The sequence below is a fragment of the Magnolia sinica genome, chromosome 4 (assembly GCF_029962835.1).
Source record: "Magnolia sinica isolate HGM2019 chromosome 4, MsV1, whole genome shotgun sequence".
In the NCBI taxonomy this organism is placed as follows: domain Eukaryota; kingdom Viridiplantae; phylum Streptophyta; class Magnoliopsida; order Magnoliales; family Magnoliaceae; genus Magnolia; species Magnolia sinica.
The window spans coordinates 23,428,004-23,450,884 of NC_080576.1; the positions used below are offsets into that span (position 1 = coordinate 23,428,004).

The 22,881-nt window shown below is 40.7% G+C and overlaps 2 protein-coding genes across 2 annotated transcripts; both read right to left on the bottom strand.

The window, feature by feature from the left end:
- Positions 1-752: 752 nt before the first annotated feature.
- On the bottom strand, positions 753-1,724 carry LOC131244411 (putative germin-like protein 2-1). The gene is made up of 2 exons (XM_058244021.1): positions 1,551-1,724; positions 753-1,335 (listed from the first exon to the last, which is right to left on the bottom strand). The coding sequence occupies exons 1-2, from the start codon at positions 1,660-1,662 to the stop codon at positions 788-790; spliced, it is 660 nt and encodes a 219-aa protein (XP_058100004.1). The 5' UTR covers positions 1,663-1,724; the 3' UTR covers positions 753-787.
- A 10,585-nt stretch (positions 1,725-12,309) lies between these two features.
- On the bottom strand, positions 12,310-13,249 carry LOC131244412 (putative germin-like protein 2-1). Its single transcript, XM_058244022.1, has 2 exons — positions 13,073-13,249; positions 12,310-12,859 (listed from the first exon to the last, which is right to left on the bottom strand). Exons 1-2 carry the CDS (start codon positions 13,182-13,184, stop codon positions 12,312-12,314), a joined length of 660 nt encoding a protein of 219 aa, XP_058100005.1. The 5' UTR covers positions 13,185-13,249; the 3' UTR covers positions 12,310-12,311.
- Positions 13,250-22,881: the final 9,632 nt, after the last annotated feature.

Here is a 22,881-nt window from a genome sequence, read left to right on the forward strand (position 1 = left end):
ACAATTCAGATCTCAAGATTTATCCTAAGAACATGGACTTCTCTTCGATCTTGTTCATTTGGATCAATTTTGATCGTCGAACCAATGCATTAGGTGTTCTTAATTTGATTTGGACGATCAGCAAGGATGGTCTAGATATCATCATCACTTTTCATGGTTCAGTGAAAATTCAGCCTCGATTTTGAATTAATTAATGTTCTTCTTAACTTTACGGGCTTCCATTGCATTGGATCATTCTGTGGGATGTTTTTCATATGGCAATTTCGATCCTCTTGTCATTGTGGTGAGAAGTGTACCACGAATCTGAACGTTAATCTTTAATCATGCATGCAACATTACAAGTATGGGTTGATCTCACCGTTGATTCATCATCAATTACCTAGATCGCCATCTCTACAGTCACTTTGGTAGGTTCTTAGTTTCTAATATTTTTTTAGAATGCGCAGAGAGAGAGAGAGAGAGAGAGAGAGAGAGAGAGAGAGAGAGAGAGAGAGAGAGATTTTCCAAACATGCTAAGAGAGAGAGAGAGAGAGAGAGAGAGAGAGAGAGAGAGAGAGAGAGAGAGAGAGAGAGAGATTTTCCAAACATGCTAAAATCCATTAGATACCATTAAACAAAAACTAATAAATAAAGAAATCAAAAGAAAGTAAGAAAGAAAGAAAAACAACAACAAAACAAAAAAAAAATGTGCTGCACTCGCATTTTATTCAAGCAACTACATTAGTAATGAAACTACTCGTGGATATGCCACATATTGCTGAGGGAGTTTACTGTAAGAGGGTATGCTCTAGTTTTTCATTCCAAACTGTGATTGGAGATAATCAATTATTTTCTTATCAACTTGGAATGCCTTGGCAAGAACGTCGTCTGAGATGGGTGGATTTGATCCAAACACAGCGTTCGCAATGGTGATGGTTCCCGGGTTCTGGCTACTCAGTCCTGCAATCGCTATGGCATTGGTGTGGCCGATGTTAAACTGGAAGTGAATCAAGTTTATTGGGAAGACAAACACATCGCCCTTCTGAAGGACCTTTGTTATGAGGCGATTGTCAGGGTTGGAAGTGACGAATCCGACGTAAAGGGTGCCCTCCAAGACTGTTAAGATCTCGGTTGCCCTTGGGTGCGTGTGGGGTGCATTGAGACCATAGGGTGCATAGTCTATCCGAACCAAAGAGACTCCGAGGGTGTTGAGTCCTGCTATCTGGGCTACGTTTACTTGGGTCACATTGGACCCAACCTTGTTATTTGTGTTGCCTGGTTTGTCAAGTCCCGTGAAGAAGAAATCATCAGCTTGAACTTGCTTTGGCTCCTTGCACACAAATCCATTCACCAACACTGCCATCATATAACACAAAAGAGTTGTAAGCAGCATATTCTTAATTTCAAGAATTATTAAAACAATATAAATAGAAAATAACAGACAATGAGGCAGGTGTTGTATCCCATTCATCATGTGAATCCTTTCACGAATGGGGTGGATTGCATTTACATGAAATATTATTTGCAGCAATGATGCAGTTACTTGATTTTTTTCAATGGAGTGAAAATACCTGGGCTGTTGCGCACAGCGACACAGAAATCCTGTAAAGGGCTGGGATCTGATGCAGAGGTAAAGGAGAAACTAAATGCAATGAATGCTAAGAGAATAAAGCCGGTAGACATCTTGAAAATCTATCTAGAATTGTGTATGTATGTATGCTAGGAAACTCTAAATGTTATAATGAGAAATGTTTTTGCTGTGGGTTATGTAAGAGGATTAGGCTAGTATTTATAATGGGGTTACTGAAATGTTTGTCATTGAAATGGTCATATTATTTTTGTTATTATTTGAAATCCAAGACTTCTTCCTCTTCAGTCCTATGTAAAAGAAGGAATTGGCTCAGTTACATGGAGAAAATATCATCATTTGTTTATTAATTCTTGATTTCCTTGATGCTAACTACTCCAGATCAGATAAGTGGCATGAAATATACTAATTAAACTTGGTCATGCTTTGAACGGTGGTGATGTGGACAGAATGGGTTCTTGATGTGCTCGTTCATGAGATTTACCTAACCACACGACCAGGCTAAGCATTTAGTCAACAAAAGAAAATTAACCAAAGCTAAGTAAATGCATATATGCTTGGTCTATTTCATTTGAATTGGAAACGATGACCTTTTCAACAAGACAATTGTGTGCCCTGTGTCTGCCTGAGATATGAGCCATTCATCATGTAGGCCCCAACTTTGGTGTCTTGTGCAACATAATCTAGTAGTTCGTTTTTCAGTAAGTCCATATGCATGAAATAATCGACGGTAACGTGTAAATAGCAAGATTAATTCTATAGTACAGATTGACGGTCAGAGGTAGACCACGCAAGGTGGATGATACAAATCAGTCATTGGTAGAAATTGGAAATGAATTGCTTGATTAAGCTAATATTTAAGATCAGTGGTTTAATTGAATCCATATTGAAGATCAAAGGTTGCAATGGATCGAGATCAATGACAAGTGCTCTTATGGGCAAAATTAGAGATGAATTGTCCGCTTAGGTAAAGTTAATTGTAAACAGTCTAATTGCGTGCCCTTATTGGCCATGAATGGTATGGTTGGATTGATGACAAAGTCCAGTGGTCTAATTTGAATGATATTGGAGATCAACGGTCTAATTACGCTGAAGTCGAAGATAAATAGTTTGAATGGACCAATATAAAAGATCAATGGTCTGATTTGGCTGAAATTGGAGATGAGAGGTTCAATTGCTCTTAACTTCAAGATTTGCTGTCTAATTTGTTCCATATTGAATAGCAATTGCTAGTAGACTGTTATCAAAAAATGAACCGTCTGACTGGGCCCAAATTAGAGAATGGTCCAATTTTACCATTACATAGGATTAAAGAAATGATTGGACAACCATTGAGGATGAAATGGATTGAGGTGAATATGTCTGGTTTGATTTGATTGATGTTGAACTCAATCTGTACGTCCGATTCAAATGATATTGATGATCAACTGTCATATTAGGCCAAAATTAAAGATCAATGGTCTAATAAGACCAATATCAAAGATTGATGATTTGATTGGGCCAAAATTGGAGATGAGTGGTCCAATGGGTTTGATATATGAGATTGAGGGTCCAATTGAGTTGATATTAAAGGTCCATGGCTGGAATGCACTGATATGAAAGATGAACCATCTGATTGGGCTGAAATTGGAGTTGAATGGTTTGGTTGGACCAATACTGATGACTAATGGTCCTATTAGGGAGGATTGGCTGGTGTACCACACACCACCAATATGGCTGGTGTGGGTACGTGTTGTGCGAAGAGGAGCGCTGACACTTTTGGAGCTCCAAGATGTAAACGGCTGAAAGGAGATCAAAGTTACATGGGCCACACAATGATGTATTTATAATATCCACCCCGTTCATCCATTTGGCTAGATAATTTTAGATCATGAGCCCAAAAATGAGTCATATCCAAAGCTCAAGTAGACTACACTACAAATAGAAGTGGGACAATGATTATCACAGTTAAAATATTTGTAAGGCCAACCATCACGTTAATTTTCCATCCTATCTGTTCATAAGGTTACACATACCAGGATGAAGAGTAAAAACAAATATCATATTGATAACCCCAAAATGGTTTCACTGGTGGATGTTCAATCCCCCACTACGTTTTTCAGTGTGCTCCACTTGATTGGATCTGTCTTATTTTTCTGCCCAAGCCTTACTATTAGCTCTCCAAATAGACCGACGGTTTGGATATAACACATACCTCATGATTGTACCCATAGAACTTCGTAACGTTATATATATGTGTGTATATATATGTAGAAATGGTACTATATGCTCGACCGTATTATACCTTTTGTAAGGTTGAGTGCTGGCGGCATGTTATTCGTTAGATGGTGAAAATTAATTTTAAACAAATCAGGAAATTTTATAAGGCTGCAAGGAATTTACGTGCGAGCCTTTTGTTGTTGGAAGATCATGTGTTAGGATTCTGTGTAGGGCTCACTATGATGTTTGTGATAAATCCAATCCATTCATCTAATTTTCAAAATCATTTTAGGGCATGTGACTAAAAATGAGGAAATCATTATCCCCACTTTTTCCAAGGCATGTTGGACTTGATCTTTGGATATGCTTCAATTTTGAGCTCAACCCCTTAAATTAGATGGAAAAATGGATGGACGGCATAAATGAAACACATACATCATGGTGGGGCCCACATAGCACAGACCACCTACCATTGGCTGGTGGCGAGGAGTAACCAGGCCGTTTCCCAAGCTCAAAACCCAGGGATGCGGATCTACTGCTAAAGCCTTTCCCATGAAGATTAGCAGAAGAATTCTATGTGGGGCCCATTGTGATCTTTGTGTGAAATTCAATCCGTCCATTTGTTTTTAAATATCATTTTAGGACATTATAGCAAAAATGAGGAGGATCCAAAATTCAAGTGGGCCATACGAGATGAAACAATGGGGAAAGGAATGCTTACCGTTGAAACCTTCTTAGGCTCCACCTTTTTTTTTTTTTTTTTTTTTTGAAGACTTTGAATCTTAGGCTCCACCTTAGTGTTTATATTCCATCCAAACCGTTTATAAGTTCATTTTCACTAATATGAAATGAAAACACCACGAACATAAACCAATACAAAACTTTTGTAGTCATATGAATGTTTCAACGATGGTCACTAAATCCTCATTGTTTCCTCTCATGTGGCCTATTTAATTTTTGGATCCTTTTCATTTTTGGTCGCATGCCCTAAAATAGGTTTCATGGGATTCGTATCTTATTGACCATTCGGATTCGACACCCATGACACGTATGCAAAGGTGCCGACGTGCGTAGGTGTGTAGGTGAGCATGCTTCTATATATATAAACGTGGAAATATGCGTATTTCCCCTGCGTACAATGAATTTCCCTGTTTAACCGGATGAAATCATTTGGAGCGTGGATCTTCTGTGGGCGGCCCCACCATGATGTATCTTTTAGATCCACACTATTGAACCATTTTTCAAGATAGGTCCAGGACATGAACTAGAAAACGAAGCAGGTCTGGAGCGAAATTGAACCACATCATAGAAACCAGGGATTGTCGGAACCTTCCTAGGGCGGACATGACGTTTATTTGCTATTCTACTTGATTCAAATAGACCACACAAACCTGGATAAAGGGAAAACAAAATATGAGATTGTTACCCCCAAGTAGTTTTCAACGGTGGGTATACAATTACTATTGTTTCTGTTTTGTGGTCCTGTTGAGATTTGGATTTGCATCGTTTTGGGGTTCATGCCATAAAATGATCTTGAAATATGGATGGACGTTGTGGATCTAACACATACATTATGGTGGGGCTCACACAAGTTCCACGCCTCCTAACAAGGACATCCTTTGTTCTTTCTGAACGCAGTAGTCGTCTCTCTCCGAATCCTCCGCATATGTGGACTGTGGGTGTATGCCTTTCACACTAATATAGGTCAACCGCCTGCCTCCCGTCCTGCCTCCAGCGTTTTCATTGGTAAACGTCATTGTAAGTGCCACGTCATTAATTTTTTAAATATATTAAAAAATACATTTAATAAGAACCGTAACGGAGACGTTAAACTGAAGCGGTTTGCGCACCGAGTACCTCGGTACGGTAAACGTAATGAGTAAAGTCTGTGGAGCTCACCGTTATTGTCATTCCTGCATTGTATCAACTCCATCCATCTCTTTTATCATCTAAAATTTTTAGGGTTTTACAACAAAAATTAATCATATCCAAAGATCAAGTGGACCACACCACCTGAAACCGTGTGAATTGAATTCTACGGTTGAAAAGTTTTTGGGGATTGAATTCTACCGTTGAAAAGTTTTTGGGGCCCACGGAAGTTTTATATCAAGATGATATTTGTTTTTTCCATTCATCCATGTCTTTGTGATCTTATGAACAGTTTGGATGAAAAATAAAAATAATTGGGGGCTTAGAAACACTTCAATGGTGAAAATCAATACTTCCACTGTTTCCTTTGGTATGGTCTACTTGAGCTTTTGATATACTTTAGTTTTGGGCTCAACTCCTAAAATGATCTGAAAATATGGATGGACGGCGTGGATAAACCACATGAATTCACAATGGGCCCAATAGAGTTTACTCAGTACGATAAGACTCGGTACGCAATCCGATTTCACGTTTTAGACGTGTAATTCCTGCCAGAGCCTTTTGCAGTAAGATCCTACACAAGGATTCCACTGCGACGTTTGTGATAAATCTAACCCGTTCATCCATTTTTAGATATCATTTTAGGACATCATACCAAAACTAATGAATATACAAAACTCAAATGGGCCACACGAGAGGAAATAGTGGGGATTTAGTGTCCACCGTTGAAATATTTATATGGCCACAAAAGTTTTGCATCGGTCTAATATTTTGGTGTTTTCACTTCATCCTAATAAAAATGACCTTTTAAACAGTTTGGATGGCATATAAACATCAAGAGGCCTAGGAAGGTTTCAACGGTAGGAATTTCTTTCTCCACTGTTTCATCTTGTATGGCCCAGTTGAGTTTTTGATCATCTTAATTTTTGGTTACAAGTCTTAAAATGAGCTCTAAAAATGGATGAATGGATTGGAATTCTTATAAACATCACGGTGGACCCCACCATACATCCAGCGCTGGAACTTCATGTAAAAGGCTTTCCCCAGTGAATTCGCTTCCACGGTTTCCATTGGAAACGTATTGGCTACTCCCCTGCCACTTGGTGCTTGTGGGCCCACCATAATGTATATGTTTCATCCATGCCGTCCATCTATTTTTCTAGATCATTTTATGGTCTGAGACCAAAAATGAGGTATAACCCAATCTCAAGTGGACCACATTACAGGAAACAGTGTTGAATGAACGTCGACCATTAAAAACATTTTGGGGGCCATAAAAGTTTTGGATCAAGCTGATCTTTGATTTTTCCCTTCATCTGGGTCTGTATGACCTCATCAACAGATTGGATGTCTCAAAAAAACAGTATAGTGGGCCTTACGAGGATTTTATTGGTGGATATCCAATCACTATTGTTTTCCTGTGGTGTGGTACATATGAGATTTATATTCCTCTCATTTTTGGGATCAATTCATAAAATGATCTGTAAAATGGATGAACGGAATGGATGAAATACATACATTATGGTGGGGAAGTGATGTCACCCATTTATATGGGTCCCACTATGATGTATGTTTTGTATCCATACACACTGTCCATCCATTTGGAGAGATCATTTTAGGGCATGAGCCAAAGAATGAATCAAATCCAAAACTCGAGTGGACCCCACCACGTCACGCCCACCATTAACCCACCATTTATTACGAATGAATCCAATCCAAACCTCATCACTTTGTCTCGAACTCCGTCACTTTAACTACAACCGTCATGTGGTCTCATCGAACCGTCACTTTGATGACCTCGTCACTTTGTCAGTGAACCCCGTCACTTTGTCTGCAACCCCGTCCACTTTGTCTGAATTCCGTCACTTTGTGCATGACATCGTCACTTTGTCTATTGTACCCGTCACTTTGTTTACTGAACACCGTCACTTTGTCTATCTGTACCCCGTCACTTTGTGCCGCATCTTCACTTTGTCTAGTGAATCCCGTCACTTTGTCTGCAACCTCGTTACTTTGTCTTACGAACCCCATTACTTTATATTGCACCTCGTCACTTTGTCTACTTTACCACTGTCATATTGAATCCCATCACTTTGTACTCTAACCTCGTCACTTTGTCTGAACCAGCAACCCTGTCACTGCCTAGTGAACCTCGTCACTTTGTCTGGTGAACCCCACTTTGCACTGCAACCTCATCACTTTGTCAACTGAACCACATCACTTTGTACTACAACATCATCACTTTTTCCATTAACCTTGTCACTATCTAATAGAACCCTATCACTTTGTGTCATGCCCCCAACTTTGTCCAGTAACCCTACTTAATCCCATCACTTTGTCTAGTAAAACCCCATCACAAAGTGACAGGTACTTCACAAAGTGATGAGGTAAGGTAGACAAAGTGACGAAGTTGCACGCCAAAGTGACGGGGTGCAATAGACAAAGTGACGATGTTGCAAGCAAGTGATGAGGTTCGATAAGCAAAGCGATGAGACAAAGTGACGATGCGATGATGCGATGCGACAAAGTGAAATTGATGTTCAAAGACAAAGTTGCATGTCAAAGTGATGGGGTTCACGAGACAAGTGACGAGGTTCACTAGACAAAGTAATGAGATTGTAGTACAAAGTGACGAGTTTTACTAGAGGGGTAGAGTAGACAAAGTGACGAGGTTTACTAGACAAAGTGATGAGGTTGTAGTACAAAGTGATGGGGTTCGGTAGACAAACTGACGGGGCAGTACAAAGTGACAGGGTGCAATAGACAAAGTGACAAGGTTGCATTACAAAGTGACGGGGTTCAGAGAGAGATGAAAGTGACGAGGTTGCGATACAAAGTACAAGTGACAAAATAACGAGATTGCATCACATAGTGACGGCAAACAATGACAAAGTGACAAGGTTGTAGCATAAAGTGACAGGGTACATTAGTAAACAAAGTGACGATGTTGTAGTACAAACCGACGGAGTTCGATGACAAAGTGACGGGGTCGAACAGTGATAAGTTCACAAAGTGACGAGGTTGCGGTCTAAGTGATGAAGTTCGAGACAAAATGAAGGGGTTGCGATAAAGTAACAAAGTTCACTAGACAAAGTGACGAGGTTGCGACAAAGTGACGGGGTTTAGTAGACAAAGTGACATGGTTGCGGTAGACAAAGTGACGGGGTTCGGTAGACAAAGTGACGGATTTAGATTGGATTCAGTCGTAATAAATGATGGGCGTGACTTCTCCACTATTTTCTATGGTGGGGTCTACTCGAGTTTTGGATCCGGTTCATTCTTTGGCTCATGCCCTAAAATGATCTCTCCAAATGGATGAACGGTGTGAATACAAAACATACATCATAGTGGGACCTATATAAATGGGTGACATCACTTCCCCACCATGATATATGTATTTCATTCATTCCGTTAATCTATTTTTACTTATAATTTTAAGGGTTAATCCCAAAAATGAGAGGAAATAAATCTCATATGGACCACACCATAGAAAACAATGGTGATTGGATATCCATCATTAAAGTCCTCCTAGGGCCCACCGTCTTGTTTATTTGACATCCAATCTATTGGTTTGGTTATAAAGACTCGGTGAAGGGAAAAATCAAAGATCAGCTTGATCCAAAACTTTTATGGTCCCCAAAATTTTTTTAATGGTCAACGTTCATTCAACACTGTTTCATGTAATGTGGTCCACTTGAGATTGGGTTATACCTCATTTTTGGTCTCAGACCATAAATGATCTAAAAAAATAGATGGACAACATGGATGAAACACATACATCATGGTGGGTCCACATAGCACCAAGTGGCAGGGGAGTAACCAATACGTTTCCAATGGAAACCGTGGACACGGATTCACTAGGGAAAGCCTTTTGCATGAAGTTCCAGCGCTGGGATGTATGGTGGGGTCCACCGTGATGTTTATAAGAATTTCAATCCATTCGTTCATTTTTAGAGCTCATTTTAAGACATGTAACCAAAAATTAGGATGATTAAAAACTCAATTGGGCCCTACAAGATGAAACAGTGGAGAAAGAAATTCCTACCGTTGAAACCTTCCTGGGCCTCTTGATGTTTATATGCCATCCAAACAATTTATAAAGTCATTTTTATTAGGATGAAGTGAAAACACCAAAATATTAGACTGATGCAAAACTTTTGTGGCCATATAAATATTTCAACGGTGGACGCTAAATCCCCACTGTTTCCTCTCGTGTGGCCCATTTGAGTTTTGTATATTCATTAGTTTTGGTATGATGTTCTAAAATGATATCTAAAAATGGATGAACGGGTTGAATTTATCACAAATGTCGCAGTGGTCCTATCCGAAATCCTTACGCAGGATCTTATTGCAAAAGGCTTTGGCAGGAGATCTGTGTCTAACATGAAATCAGATTGCGTACCGAGTCTTATTGTACTGAGTAAACTCTATTGGGCCCACTGTGAATTCATGTGGTTTATCCACGCTGTCCATCCGTATTTTTAGATCATTTTAGGATTTGAGCCCAAAACTAAAGTATATCAAAAGCTCAAGTAGACCATAGCAAAGGAAACCGTGGAAGTATTGATTTTCACCATTGAAGTGTTTCTAAGCGCCCAATGATTTTTATTTTTCATCCAAACTGTTCATACGGACCACAAAGACAGGGATGAATGGAAAAAACAAATATCGTCTTGATATAAAACTTCCATGGGCCCCAAAAACTTTTCAGCTGTAGAATTCAATTCACACTATTTCAGGTGGTGTGGTCCACTTGATCTTTGGATATGATTAATTTTTGTTGTAAAACCTTAAAATTAGATGATAAAAGAGATGGATGGATTTGATACAATGCACGAATGAAAATGACGGTGGGCTCCACAGACTTTACTTATTTAGCTTACCATACTGAGTTACACAGCACACAAACAGCTTCCGTTTAACGTCTCCGTTATAGTTTTTATTAAATGTACCTTTTCTAATATATTTTTAAAAATTGATGAGGTGGCACTTACAGTGACGTTGACCAATGAAAACGCTGGAGGCAAGGAATTCCTACCTCCTGGAGGCAGAGGATCCGCACTCGTCTAAAAAATTGATGAGGTGGCACTTACAGTGACGTTGACCAATGAAAACGCTGGAGGCAGGGAATTCCTGCCTCCTGGAGGCAGAGGATCCGCACTCATACAAGATAGAGAAGAGCTTGACACGGGTACTGTACAAGCGTCGTAATTCAAGAAATCCGACCTATTAATCAGTTTTAACAGATCATGTTCGGATAAGAGCCCAAAAATGAGCCAGATCTAGCTATCAAGTGGGCTATACGACAGGAAACAGTGAAGATTGAACGTCCACCATAGAATCATTTATAAGGCCACAGTAGTTTTGGATCAGGCTAATATTTTCGAGTTTTCAGTTCATCCCAGTAAGTAAGAACTTGTGAACGGTATAGATGGCATATAAATATCACAGTGGACTGTATAGAGGTTTTAACATTAGGAATTTCTCACAAACATAAAAGTGGACCCCAACCATCGGTCCATGTTACTACGAAAGGATTTTGCCGGAAATCCACGCCCAGACGGTTTGGAGAGACAGGAAGCCGACTGCGTGGGAAGGAAGAAAGGATGGACATGTTTCGAGAAGCATAGCTTCTATGGGGCCATCATGATGTTTGTATTAGATCCACAGCGTTAATCCATATCTCGAGATCATTTTATGGCGTAAGCTGAAAATCGAGTCGGTTAAGACTCTCATACCGTAAAGTAGCATAATCGCACCTGTTTTTGTCTAGAAAATTCTAATTTATTTTTGGTGAGGACTCATGATATATAGAAAAGTTAAGCCTATTGAACAAGTTTTCTAAACCGAGGTAACAGTGATGAAACGTACATATTTTGACTTTGGATATGCAAGTTTGCTTAATAACAAGTGTTGCAGCTCCAACTCAATTTGCAGGATCACATTTCAAGGCCCATGAAAATTTACCTACGAAATTATCTTTGGACAAGTGTCCACATGAGCTGTAGAACGTAGCATATATACGAAAACGACTTCAAAGTGGGATGTTCAAACGATCATCCGTCCATGTCTAGGTGCATGTCTTGGACATGCTCGTGCATTCCACCGTCACCTCTGCTGCAGGTGTATTGATGGCCTGGATATTTTGCACGAACAATCCAGATCTCATGATTTAGTGTGAGAATGTGGACCTCTCTTTGATCTTGTCCATTGGATTAGTTTTGATTGTCGAATCGATGCATGAGGTGTTCCACTTTTGATTTGGACCATCAGCACGGACACTCTAGATATCATCATTCTCCCTAGTTCAAAAAAATGCAGCCTCGATTTTGAAATGCTCGACCTTAAAAGGCTTCCATTGTATAAGTTATTATGTGGGATGTTTTTTCACATGACCATTTCGATCCTCTTGTCATTGTGGCGAATACTCCCCACTGGGTACTGCAAATCTGACTGTTGATCTTTCATCATGCATGCAACATTAAAGTATGGGTTGATCCAACTGTTGATGCATCATCAATTGCATTTTTATAATTATCCAGACAGATATTTTCGTAACGTGCTATAATCCATTAGATATCATTAAACAGAAACAAATAGAGAAAGAAAACAAGAGACAAAATAAATAAATAATAATAATAACGTTGCACTCCCATTTTATTGTATGGGGCATGCTCTAGTTTTTCATTCCAAACTGCGATTGGAGATAATCAACTATGTTCTTATCAACTTGGAATGCCTTGGCAAGAACGTCATCTGAGATGGGTGGATTCGATCCAAACACAGCATTCGCAATGGTGATAGTTCCTGGACTCTGGCTGCTCAGTCCTGCAATGGCTATGGCATTGGTGAGGCCAATGTTAAATTGGAAGTGAACCAAGCCTATTGGGAAGACAAACACATCGCCCTTTTGAAGGACCTTTGTTATGAGGCGATTGTCTGGGTTGGAAGTGATGAATCCGACGTAAAGGGTGCCCTCCAAAACTGTTAAAATCTCTGTCGCCCTTGGGTGTGTGTGGGGTGCATTGAGACCATAGGGTGCATAGTCTATCCGAACCAAAGAGACTCCGAGGGTATTGAGTCCTGCTATCTGAGCTACGTTTACTTGGGTCACATTGGACCCAACCTTGTTACTCGTGTTGCCTGGTTTGTCCAGTCCCGTGAGGAAGAAATCATCAGCTTGAACTTGCATTGGGTCCTTGCACACAAATCCATTCACCAACACTGCCATCATATAACACAAAAGAGATTGTAAGCAGCATATTCTTTCAAGAATTATTAAAACAATATAAACAGAAAATAACAGACAATGAGGTTGGTGTTGTATCGCATTCATCATATGAATCCTTTCACAAATGGGGTGGATTGCATTTACATATAATATTATTTGCAGCAATGATGCAGTAACTTGATTTTTTTTTTCAATGGAGAAAATACCTGGGCTGTTGCGCACAGCGACACAGAAATCCTGTAAAGGGCTGGGATCGGATGCGGAGGTAAAGGAGAAACTGAATGCAAAAAATGCTAAGAGAAGAAAGCCCGTGGACATCTTGAAAATCTGTCTAGGATTGTGTATGTATATATGCTATGAAACTCTAAATGTTATAAAATGAGGAGTTTTTTGGCTGTGGGTTGTGTAAGAGAGTTAGGCTAGTATTTATAATGGGGTTACAGAAATGTTTTTCATTGAAATGGTCTTATTATTTTTATTATTATTTGAAATTCAAGACTTCTTCCTCTTCAAGTCTTGTGTGAAAGAAGGAATTGGCTCAGTTACGTGTAGAAAATATCATCATTTGTTTACTAATTCTGGATTTTATAAATGCTAACTATGTGAGAAGGAATATAATAAGCATAGTCATAATGCCACCGGTGGTGATATGGTCAAAAAGGGATCCTGATGTGCCCTCTTGACTAATCATCGTTCATGAGATTTACCTAATCACACTAATCTAAGCATTCATTTAAAAATTAATCAAAGCTAATTAGTAAAGGCATACTTGGTCTACTTCTTTTAAATTGGGGTTTCCCAAGACCTTTTCAATGAGACAAATGTGTGCACTGTGTATGTCTGAGATCTGAGCCATTCTTCTTGTGGGCCCAACTTTGGTGTCTGGTGCAATATAATCTGGCATTTCATCTATCAGTCGGTTATTGGAGAGCATGCCCCGCACGATATCACAATGTGGACCACCTTGTCTGGCCCACCATGATGATTATTTTCCATTTAACATATTGATTATTAGATCACACATATATGGAAGAAGTAAAGATACAAATTCTGGCTTAGTTATTAGGCACCCCATGAGTTGGCTCAGTAGACAGCCTAGATTTCTCAGGTGGATCCCACATACTTGCCCTTTCTTTAAAAAAAAAGTGTATATATATATATATATACACACACACACACAAAGAAAAAAAAAAAAACATTTCCAGATGCTGGGATGTTCTCAGCGTGAGACTCCATTAATACAAAGGGGATTGGGGCCTCCACTCTTGAGCTCCTCGATGATACTTATGTCCCATCTTCGCCGTTCATCCGAACTTCCATCTGATTTTGGCCGTTGGACCCAAAATTGAAGGCAAGCCAAATCTCAGGTGGGCCACACCGTGATTATCATGGCTGTTAAGCCCATCGTATCTATATAGGAGAGTTGGGAGACTGGGTTCCCACTCATGGGACCCACTGTGATGTATTTCATAGATTCACACTACCCATTTGTTTTTCGGCTCATATTAGCCATGGAACCTAAAAATCAAGCTGATCCAATCATCAGGTGGACCGCACCAGAGGCCATGGTGGGGAGTTGGGATCACCCCTCACGTTAGCCATGGGGACATGGGGTGCGTCCCAGCCGTGGCTCCACCTTGATGTATATATTTAATCCACATTGTCCACCAGTTTTTCTAGAATATTTTAGGTGATGGGCCAAAAAATTAGGCGGATCCGAGTCTTGATTGAACCGCACTAAGCAAAATAAAGTCTTACAGTTGAAACCTTCCAATGCCTGCAGTGGGGTCACTGATCATCCAAGCCATCCCAAGTCAGGGCCTATTGGGCTCCGTTCGAGATGACCAAGATAGTGGACAGAGTAGATCATTCACATGGGGCCAACCTTGACAGTGTATACAAAATAAATATACATATATAATATAATATAAAGAGTAGCCCTGCATGCTGACCGTTAACCCATCCTAGCCAAGCATGGCTCTCACAAGTGGGACTTATATTGATGTATATATTTAATCTGAGCCAACCAATGACTTCTCCGGATCATTTTAGGCCATGGGCCGAAAAATGAGACAGGTCCGAGTCTCAAGTGGGCCACAATGAAGGAAACAAACTCCTACTATTGAAATATTCCAAGGCCCACTGTGGAGTCCATATTCGTCTAAATCAGTCCAAATTAGAGCTCATTGACCCCTCTCAAGCTGGCCTATGTGGTGAACAGAGTAGATTATCCAAGTGGGCCCCAATTTAATTGTGTGACCAAAATGAACAAAACACACACACACATATATATATATATGGGAAATGGTACTATTAATGAGCTGTGTGGGCCCCAACCTGATGTGTGTCAAACATCTGCCCCATCAGTTAGATGCACCATTCCATGGTGGGCCACAAGCTTAAAAATCAAGTCAATCCATGACTTGAGTGGGCCACACCACATACAATATATGAGAGGGGTTATCCTCCCATTAAAACATTCATAATCATTTATTAGGCCCACTGAGATGTAGTTCACAAATCCATCCCATCCATTGTGTGTATCCCATTTGGATGGGGGGTTAGACCAAGTTTCAGCCGCATCCAAAATTCAGTGGGGCCCCACCAAGTGATTTTATATTTTTTAGTCATGTCTTTACATGGTTTTAGATGGTATGGCCCACCTGATTGCTGTAACACTGGCGCCCAATGGGCAGGCAGACGCCCAACCATGGGCGTGGAGTGGGGCCCACTCGTGGGACCATCCATGATGTATGTGTTTCATCCATGCCATTCATCCATTTTAATAGATCATGTTAGGCCATAGGTCCAAAAATGAGGGTGATCTAAATATGTGCCATCTACGCCGTTTATCATTTTCTTCAGATTATGTTGGGCTAAGGGCGTAAAGTTGAGGCCAATCCAAATCTCAGGTAAGCTACACCACGAGGAACTATGGGGGTAAAAACCTCTTAGACTTGGGATTCCTTGGACTTAAAAATCCCTAGATTCGGGATCCATTACAATTTGGTTAAGTTTGGCATACTGGATTCGAAATCCCTATAATCCTAAAGTGATATGCATAATATACTTGTAAAGGTTTGAAATTAAATCGATTTAAATCCCTAATTAGTGGGTGCGTGTAATGTTAACACTATGGTTATATTAAATCTATTGAAGCATATATCATGGCTGAAATGATGAAATCCCAAGACTCAGATGGCCATAAGCAAATGATCACATTCTAGTGACTAACCATCGATTTATGTCAGAAATGTTCGGACGGTGCAGATCATCCTAATAAATTAATTATAGAGATGTCATTGATAATCTGATTGTTTTGGGATATCATCAGTGGGCCTAGAGACTGGTAGCCTAGTGAGACGTATGTTGTACATATGGGTGTCCATCCAGGTCACTCCCTGTCACGCCCCAAACTCGGAAACCAGGCTCACAAAATTTTCAATCGCCGAATCCGACGCCAAGAGCCTTCGTAGTACCCTATACTCGGCTCTTGACACCCATTTACCAGGTTCCGATTCTGGGATCCTACGAGGAGGATTTTCAACATTGGTTTGATTCGTAATAAGCATAACCAAAGGCATAACCCATAAATAACAACAAAAAACTCCATCACATTTTCATTATGATTAAAAACTTATAAGTACACTGCACATAAAGGGAAATACAATGATGATAGACACAAGCTCCAAGATGATCTACTATGCGCTCCTATCTCAGCGCTACTACGATCCAACGTCACTTGCACGCAACGGCCGTGCATTAGCTTACGAAAAGCTTAGAGGGTTGTGAAAGTGTGTGCGCAATGTAGTAATACAATTATGCAATATCAGAGTAATGCGGAATATGCTGATGAATCCATGAATACTATTAGTCGTACCAAGGCTATGCGATGCAAGGCATGAATGATGTCGGCCATACCAAGTTCATACGATGCGAGATGCAACTCAAGTATACCAATCCTCATCTGAGTCTACATATCAATACAACTCAACTCTGAAATATCACCGTGGTCTAATACACTCCAAACCAGATTGCCGCCCCATCGTGCGCAACAAGGTGAGTGGAAGAGACCTCATTATTTGCCTGCTAATATCGAGCTCGGCTCGTCGATAGCGGACCCATTCCTCGAGCTGGTCAAACTCAGCTTAGCTTTGCCCCCTCCTCTCGGGTGGGTAAGGCCGCACCCCCTTCTAATCGACCACGACACAATGGAAAGCGCGGCCTTCTAGTAATCGGCACTCGGTGCTCATGCACCCACTCGATCTAGACGTTGGAGTAACCTCCTAGTACCACAAGGGTTTAGAAAATTTCACCCAGGGACATCTATAGCACCCCATGTAGAACAAGATTTTTGGTGTCAATCCTGCCAACCACGATACGACTGTAGAGGCTACGGCTCTGATGTCGCTAGGGCGTACAGTAATCATGTCACACAATGTGAAATGCATAAATTACACTATCCAGTCATGCAACAATCATGCGCGTATCGCGCGCTTATGTGGGCAACTCACCCTATCAGGGGGTACCATAATAATCTGCCCAATGACATGTGCTATGATCAATCACTCCTCATATCAAGCATACATATGATGCGTATGGGCATGGATCGTGGAGCAATACTAAGTATATTATATGATGGTCATGTATTCCTCCTTATATCAAGGTTAGGCCTAAGCGGCCTACCCACAATCCTAGGGATCCGGAAATGGTTCCTTCACCATACTATTGTATGACCTACTAGATGCCTTAGGGGGCCCAAATGAGTCCTAGATGGACTCCAAAATAAAAGAAGTAATCCTACTAATAACCAATGGGGGCCCAAGATCTTGGGATAGCCCAATGAGAATAGATGGATCATGCAAATGGGACCCAATGACTAGGATCAACCCACTTAGAGAATGATGCGAATGGGCCTAATAAAGCCTAAGGGAAGGTCATAACGAGGTTATTTAACCATCATTGCCCATCAATGTGATCATTTAACCAACACTGCTCCCAAGGAGTGGCCCACATAAGGGATTCATACACAATGTAACGGGCCATACATACATCACAATGGGCCTTGCCCATGGGCCTCGAATACATCACAATGGGCCTTGCCCATGGGCCTCGAATACATCACAATGGGCGCCCATGGGCCTCGAATACATCACATGGGACCTCGCCTATGGGCCTCGAATACATCATATGGGCCTTGCCCATGGGCTTCAGATTCAAGCAGGCGGGCCCATCATATAGGCCTCAAATATAAGGCAGGCGGGCCCTATCACATGGGTCTCAAATATACATCATGATGGGCCTCATGGATGGGCCACACCAATGGGCCTCAAGTGGGCTTGGACCACACCAAAAATCATTTCAATAGTTGTAAGTGTAACATGTGTGTCACTGTACACTATCATTCCATGGGGCACATGGCCCACTAATGATGGTCAGCACTGTCCAAATATTGTCTATGTAAATCAACACCATCCAAACATTGTCCAGCACCATCCAGCATTGTCTGGATGGTGTGGAGGAAACAAATACATCACGTGGGCCCTATGGTGGATGGACGGTTTGGACCCAACACATACCACACGTGGGACCCATAGAACTTGCTGATGTCAGTCCAACGGTGGGTCCCACCATCTGGACGGCTTGGATATACATATACATCACGTGGGACCCACAGAACTTGCTGACGTCCCATACCAGGTGGGTCCCACGTGGGGGCCATCATAGTATAATATAATATTATATATATATATATATATATATATTTATATATATATACACACACACACACACACATACATATATCATGGTGTATCCCACCCAAACTGTCCAGATGGACGGCTGGGAATCACGCACGTCATGGTGGAGCTGCACAGGGCACCGTCCAAATGGACGGTGCAGATGAAACACATACATCCTGGTGAGGTCCATGTGGTGGCCCACCAGGGATTTGGATCTGATGCAGTCCCTGGTCCGTGGCCAGGGATGGATGGAGTGGATGGGATGCCTACATCATGTGGGTCCACGTGGTGTGGCCCACACATGATATATATATATATATATATATATATATATATATATATATATATATATATATATATATATATATATATATCTATATATATATATATATATATATCGAGATAGATGGACGCTGGATGAAATACATACATCGATGTGGCCCACCGTCCAAGCCATGGACGGTGAGGATCCACACGTACATCATGGTGAGGTCCACCGTGATATGGATGGGGTGGATGTAAACCATACATCATGGTCAGGGCAATACAGCGCCGTCTAAAAAATCCAGCACCGTCCAGATCATCTAGATGGTGTGGATGAAACAAATACATCATGGTGCAGTCCATAGCACCATGGACGATGTGGATGCCAAACAAGCATCAGATGGGCTCCACGTCCCATGTGAACGATGGCCTACATGGATGAAATGCATTCATCAAGGGTGGGTCCCACAAGTGGACTGTGATGATAAAACCCATACATCACGCTAGGTCCACAATACATGAAAGAGAGAAGGAGAGAGAGAGAGAGAGAGAGAGAGAGAGAGAGGCAGGCGAGGATGGAGGGACCCTGCCACTATGGGCCCCTCTTTGATTCAAAGCATACATCAAGGTGGGTCCCCACATATGTGGGTCCTTAAATCATAAAAAATACATAAATAAATAAATAAATAAAAATAACAAAAATGAAGATCCAAGATCACCCATCGCCCTCTTCTTCTTGGCTCCTTGGTCTTGGCTCCTTGGAAAGGTAGTCTCCTTAGTTTCGATCCCAACGGAAGATGATGGAGTATGGAGGGTTAAGATGGGAGAAGAGAGGGTAGGAAGTGGGCCACACACAAAACTCTTTTGGAGGTTTGAAGAGCTTGAACGTGGGATTTTATTTTGTTTTGGGTTGCTTGGAAGTGAAGGGAGAAATAAGAGAGAGAGGAGATGGGATGGAGTGATGGATGGGAGAGGGATGGGTTATGTAAGGGATTGTTGACTTTTGGGGTTATTGTATAAGAGAGGTATGGGTTGTGATGGGTTGAGTGATAGGTTGAGTGATGGGTTGAGTGATGTGTGTACTTGACATGTACTTGACCATTGATGGGATTGATGGGATATATTGGGTAGAAATTCTCTCAGAATTACAAATGCGCGGCATTTCCTTAAACTAAACGCGGGCCCACATCTCCTAGCCTGGGTATCGCCTTGGTATGTGAGATGCGGCGTTGGAACCGCACTGACGACGTGGTCACTAACGTACAAGTCTCGGGTTGAGTCGACTCGGGTTGACAGGGTGCGACTCAAGGTCGTGTACAAATGCTGATTACAGGTCGCAGATAGCCGAAATTCGATAGGGAGGATCACGAAAATCTACGGAATGGTACAGACTGATATGGGTCTTACACTTCCAATGGATCCTGCCTTCGTGTATGTATTTTACCCATGCCTTATATGCTACATGAGGAGCCAATGTTAGTCGAATGTGAGCCACACCACATAGACCTTTATATTTCTAGTGGGGCCTGTTGTTCAGCTCCTACTTTCTATATATGATGTACCAATTAAGGCTAATTATCTCATGGTATGTTTGATAACATGCTGGTATATTTAACCTGATCAGACACACTGATAACATGTCTAGTATAATTGATATCATATTCGTTTATGTGCTCATACGCATCATTTGTATGCCTGGTGTGGATGACGATTGATCATATCATACGCCTTTCGGCTTGAGATACTTAGGGGACCCCATATAAGATAGAGTTGCCCCATATGAGATAATTGGAGTCCTATCCTATCCAGTTGGAAGATCAAACAATTAAACCATAATATGAAATTTTCATTGAATTAGTTCCCACATGAAGCACCATTGTGATGATTGAAAGGGAATTCAACCATCCACTATGCCCAGGAGACGATGGTGAATCACGAATTTTACCAATCTCAAAATATCAAAACATGATAAGAAGATATTCAAAGTTCTCACAACATCTACTATAATTGGAGTCACAATAAATCATAGAAAACTAAAAATACTCTTTAATTCAAATTAGAAATCAATTCCATTGCACAAGCCATGTTCGCTTGTATTAGCGACATCTCTCTTGAGGAATTAACATTCACAATCACCTTTAGAGAAGGTCTATTTAAAGTCGATCGTTACATAATTTCTGACCTACTTGATGTCAATGTAAATAACAATGGTATACCTATACCAACTTTAGCCGCGAGAATTTCTGAGTCGGAAAAGCGTATCCTAACTCGCAAATTGTGTAACATAGACTTGGAATGGAGTTTGGGGAATGCGCTCCAGGCCAACCAAATGTTGCCTAAATACAGAGTTTTGCATCGCATTTTTATTTCCAATGTCTATCCCCGATCTGGAAACAAAGCTGAATTGACATCATTTATTGTTCGTATTATTCACTCAGTCATGTCTGGTATGCCCGTTTGTCTTTCATCTTTGATTTATTATATTATCATTCAGTTTCGTCTTCACCGGGGCCATAACTATATTCCATTTGCTTACTTACTAACCGCCCTAGCTTTGCACTGCAATGTGGCCATGCCGCCTGGTGAAGGTCCTATCTCGCTTCTTTCGTTCAATAATTCAAATATAAATAAGATGAACCTGAAGCTTGCACCTGGTCAGAGGGATGGGGAAGCTGAGGAAGTTGGTGGAGAAGATGATGCACTTCCAACCGACACGATGATGGATGACATTTTTGATGAATTAGAATCCGATGATATTGAGACTGATCTTGATTATCAGCCACCTAAGTATGATAAGCGTCTTCGCTCTTTGGAAGAGAAGGTTGATGCTTTGAAATTATCCCAGGATAATCAAATGAAATATATGCATAAGTATTTCCGACGCATCACTAAGGGATTGCATCAGATTGATCCATCCATTCCACCTCCTTCATTATTAGGATCGATTAGTTTTTTCTATCTTTGGGCATGTATTAATGTTTAACTTTAACTTTAGCTTTTTGGACTTGGTATGTATAACTTGATGATGCTACTACTTTGTTGATCTATGATCTTAACTTTAACTCTTTTTCTGCTACCCTCATATGATCTTGTTATTTATCATAATCTCTATTATGTTTATGCTCCATTTTTCTTCTTCCTTTGTCAAGTTGTGACAAAAAGGGGGAGAATTTTGTAGTTTGTGTGTTTATGAGATTATATAGTTATATGGTATATGGTGTAGAGTTGTTTGTTTTTGAAAATATGTATTTGTTTAATTCATGTACTCTACAAGTCACCATGCTCAGATTGAGGGGGAGTAGATTGAGGGGGAGTATATTTTACTTGCAAATGTAGTGAAGTGAAATTATGATATTTGTGGTCTTGTGTATGATTGTAAAGTTGGTTTTGTCCCAAATTTGACAAAGGGGGAGATTGTAAGTGCCATGATCTATATCAAGCACCCTGTATTATCAAATTTTGTAGTGGCAAACCACCTTGGTAAGATGGACTGCTTCAAGTGATGGAAAGTTCACCTTCAAGTCCTACATAAATTTCAAGTGTTACATCTACGTCATGTTCAAGTTCTACTTCAAGACCAAGTTCCAGTTCAAGTTCAAGAACTACTTCAAGTTCAAGTGATAAACCAAATTGCAAGTACTACTTCGAATGCAAGATCAAAGTCCAAGTGCATTACATGGTCAAGAACAAGCTGCAAGTAAACAAGTTCAAGCTACAAGTACTTCAAGTATACTATCTACCAAATCTACCATAGCGACAAGTTCAATGTTCAACATTTGAGGTATAATTGACCCTAGAAAGACCATAGGTTTAGGTCATTCATGTTGCATACTCTATATGGGTCATTATGCTTATTTTAGGCTTTGCTTCGACTAGTCCTAGTCATTGTTCGACTAGTCCAGGCACTGGCTCGACCAGTCTAGGGTTTTTCTCAGCCAGTCCAGGAATTATTTGAAAATTTTCAGATTTTCTGTTGAGAACACGACCAGTCGAGCACCCTGCTCAACCAG

Excerpts from the sequence above, each read along its gene's own strand:
- LOC131244411 (XM_058244021.1), bottom strand. The coding sequence starts at position 1,662 with ATGTCTACCGGCTTTATTCTCTTAGCATTCATTGCATTTAGTTTCTCC. Across the intron at positions 1,336-1,550 it reads CGCTGTGCGCAACAGCCCAG|TGTTGGTGAATGGATTTGTG; the intron begins GTATTTTCACTC and ends ATATGATGGCAG.
- LOC131244412 (XM_058244022.1), bottom strand. The coding sequence starts at position 13,184 with ATGTCCACGGGCTTTCTTCTCTTAGCATTTTTTGCATTCAGTTTCTCC. Across the intron at positions 12,860-13,072 it reads CGCTGTGCGCAACAGCCCAG|TGTTGGTGAATGGATTTGTG; the intron begins GTATTTTCTCCA and ends ATATGATGGCAG.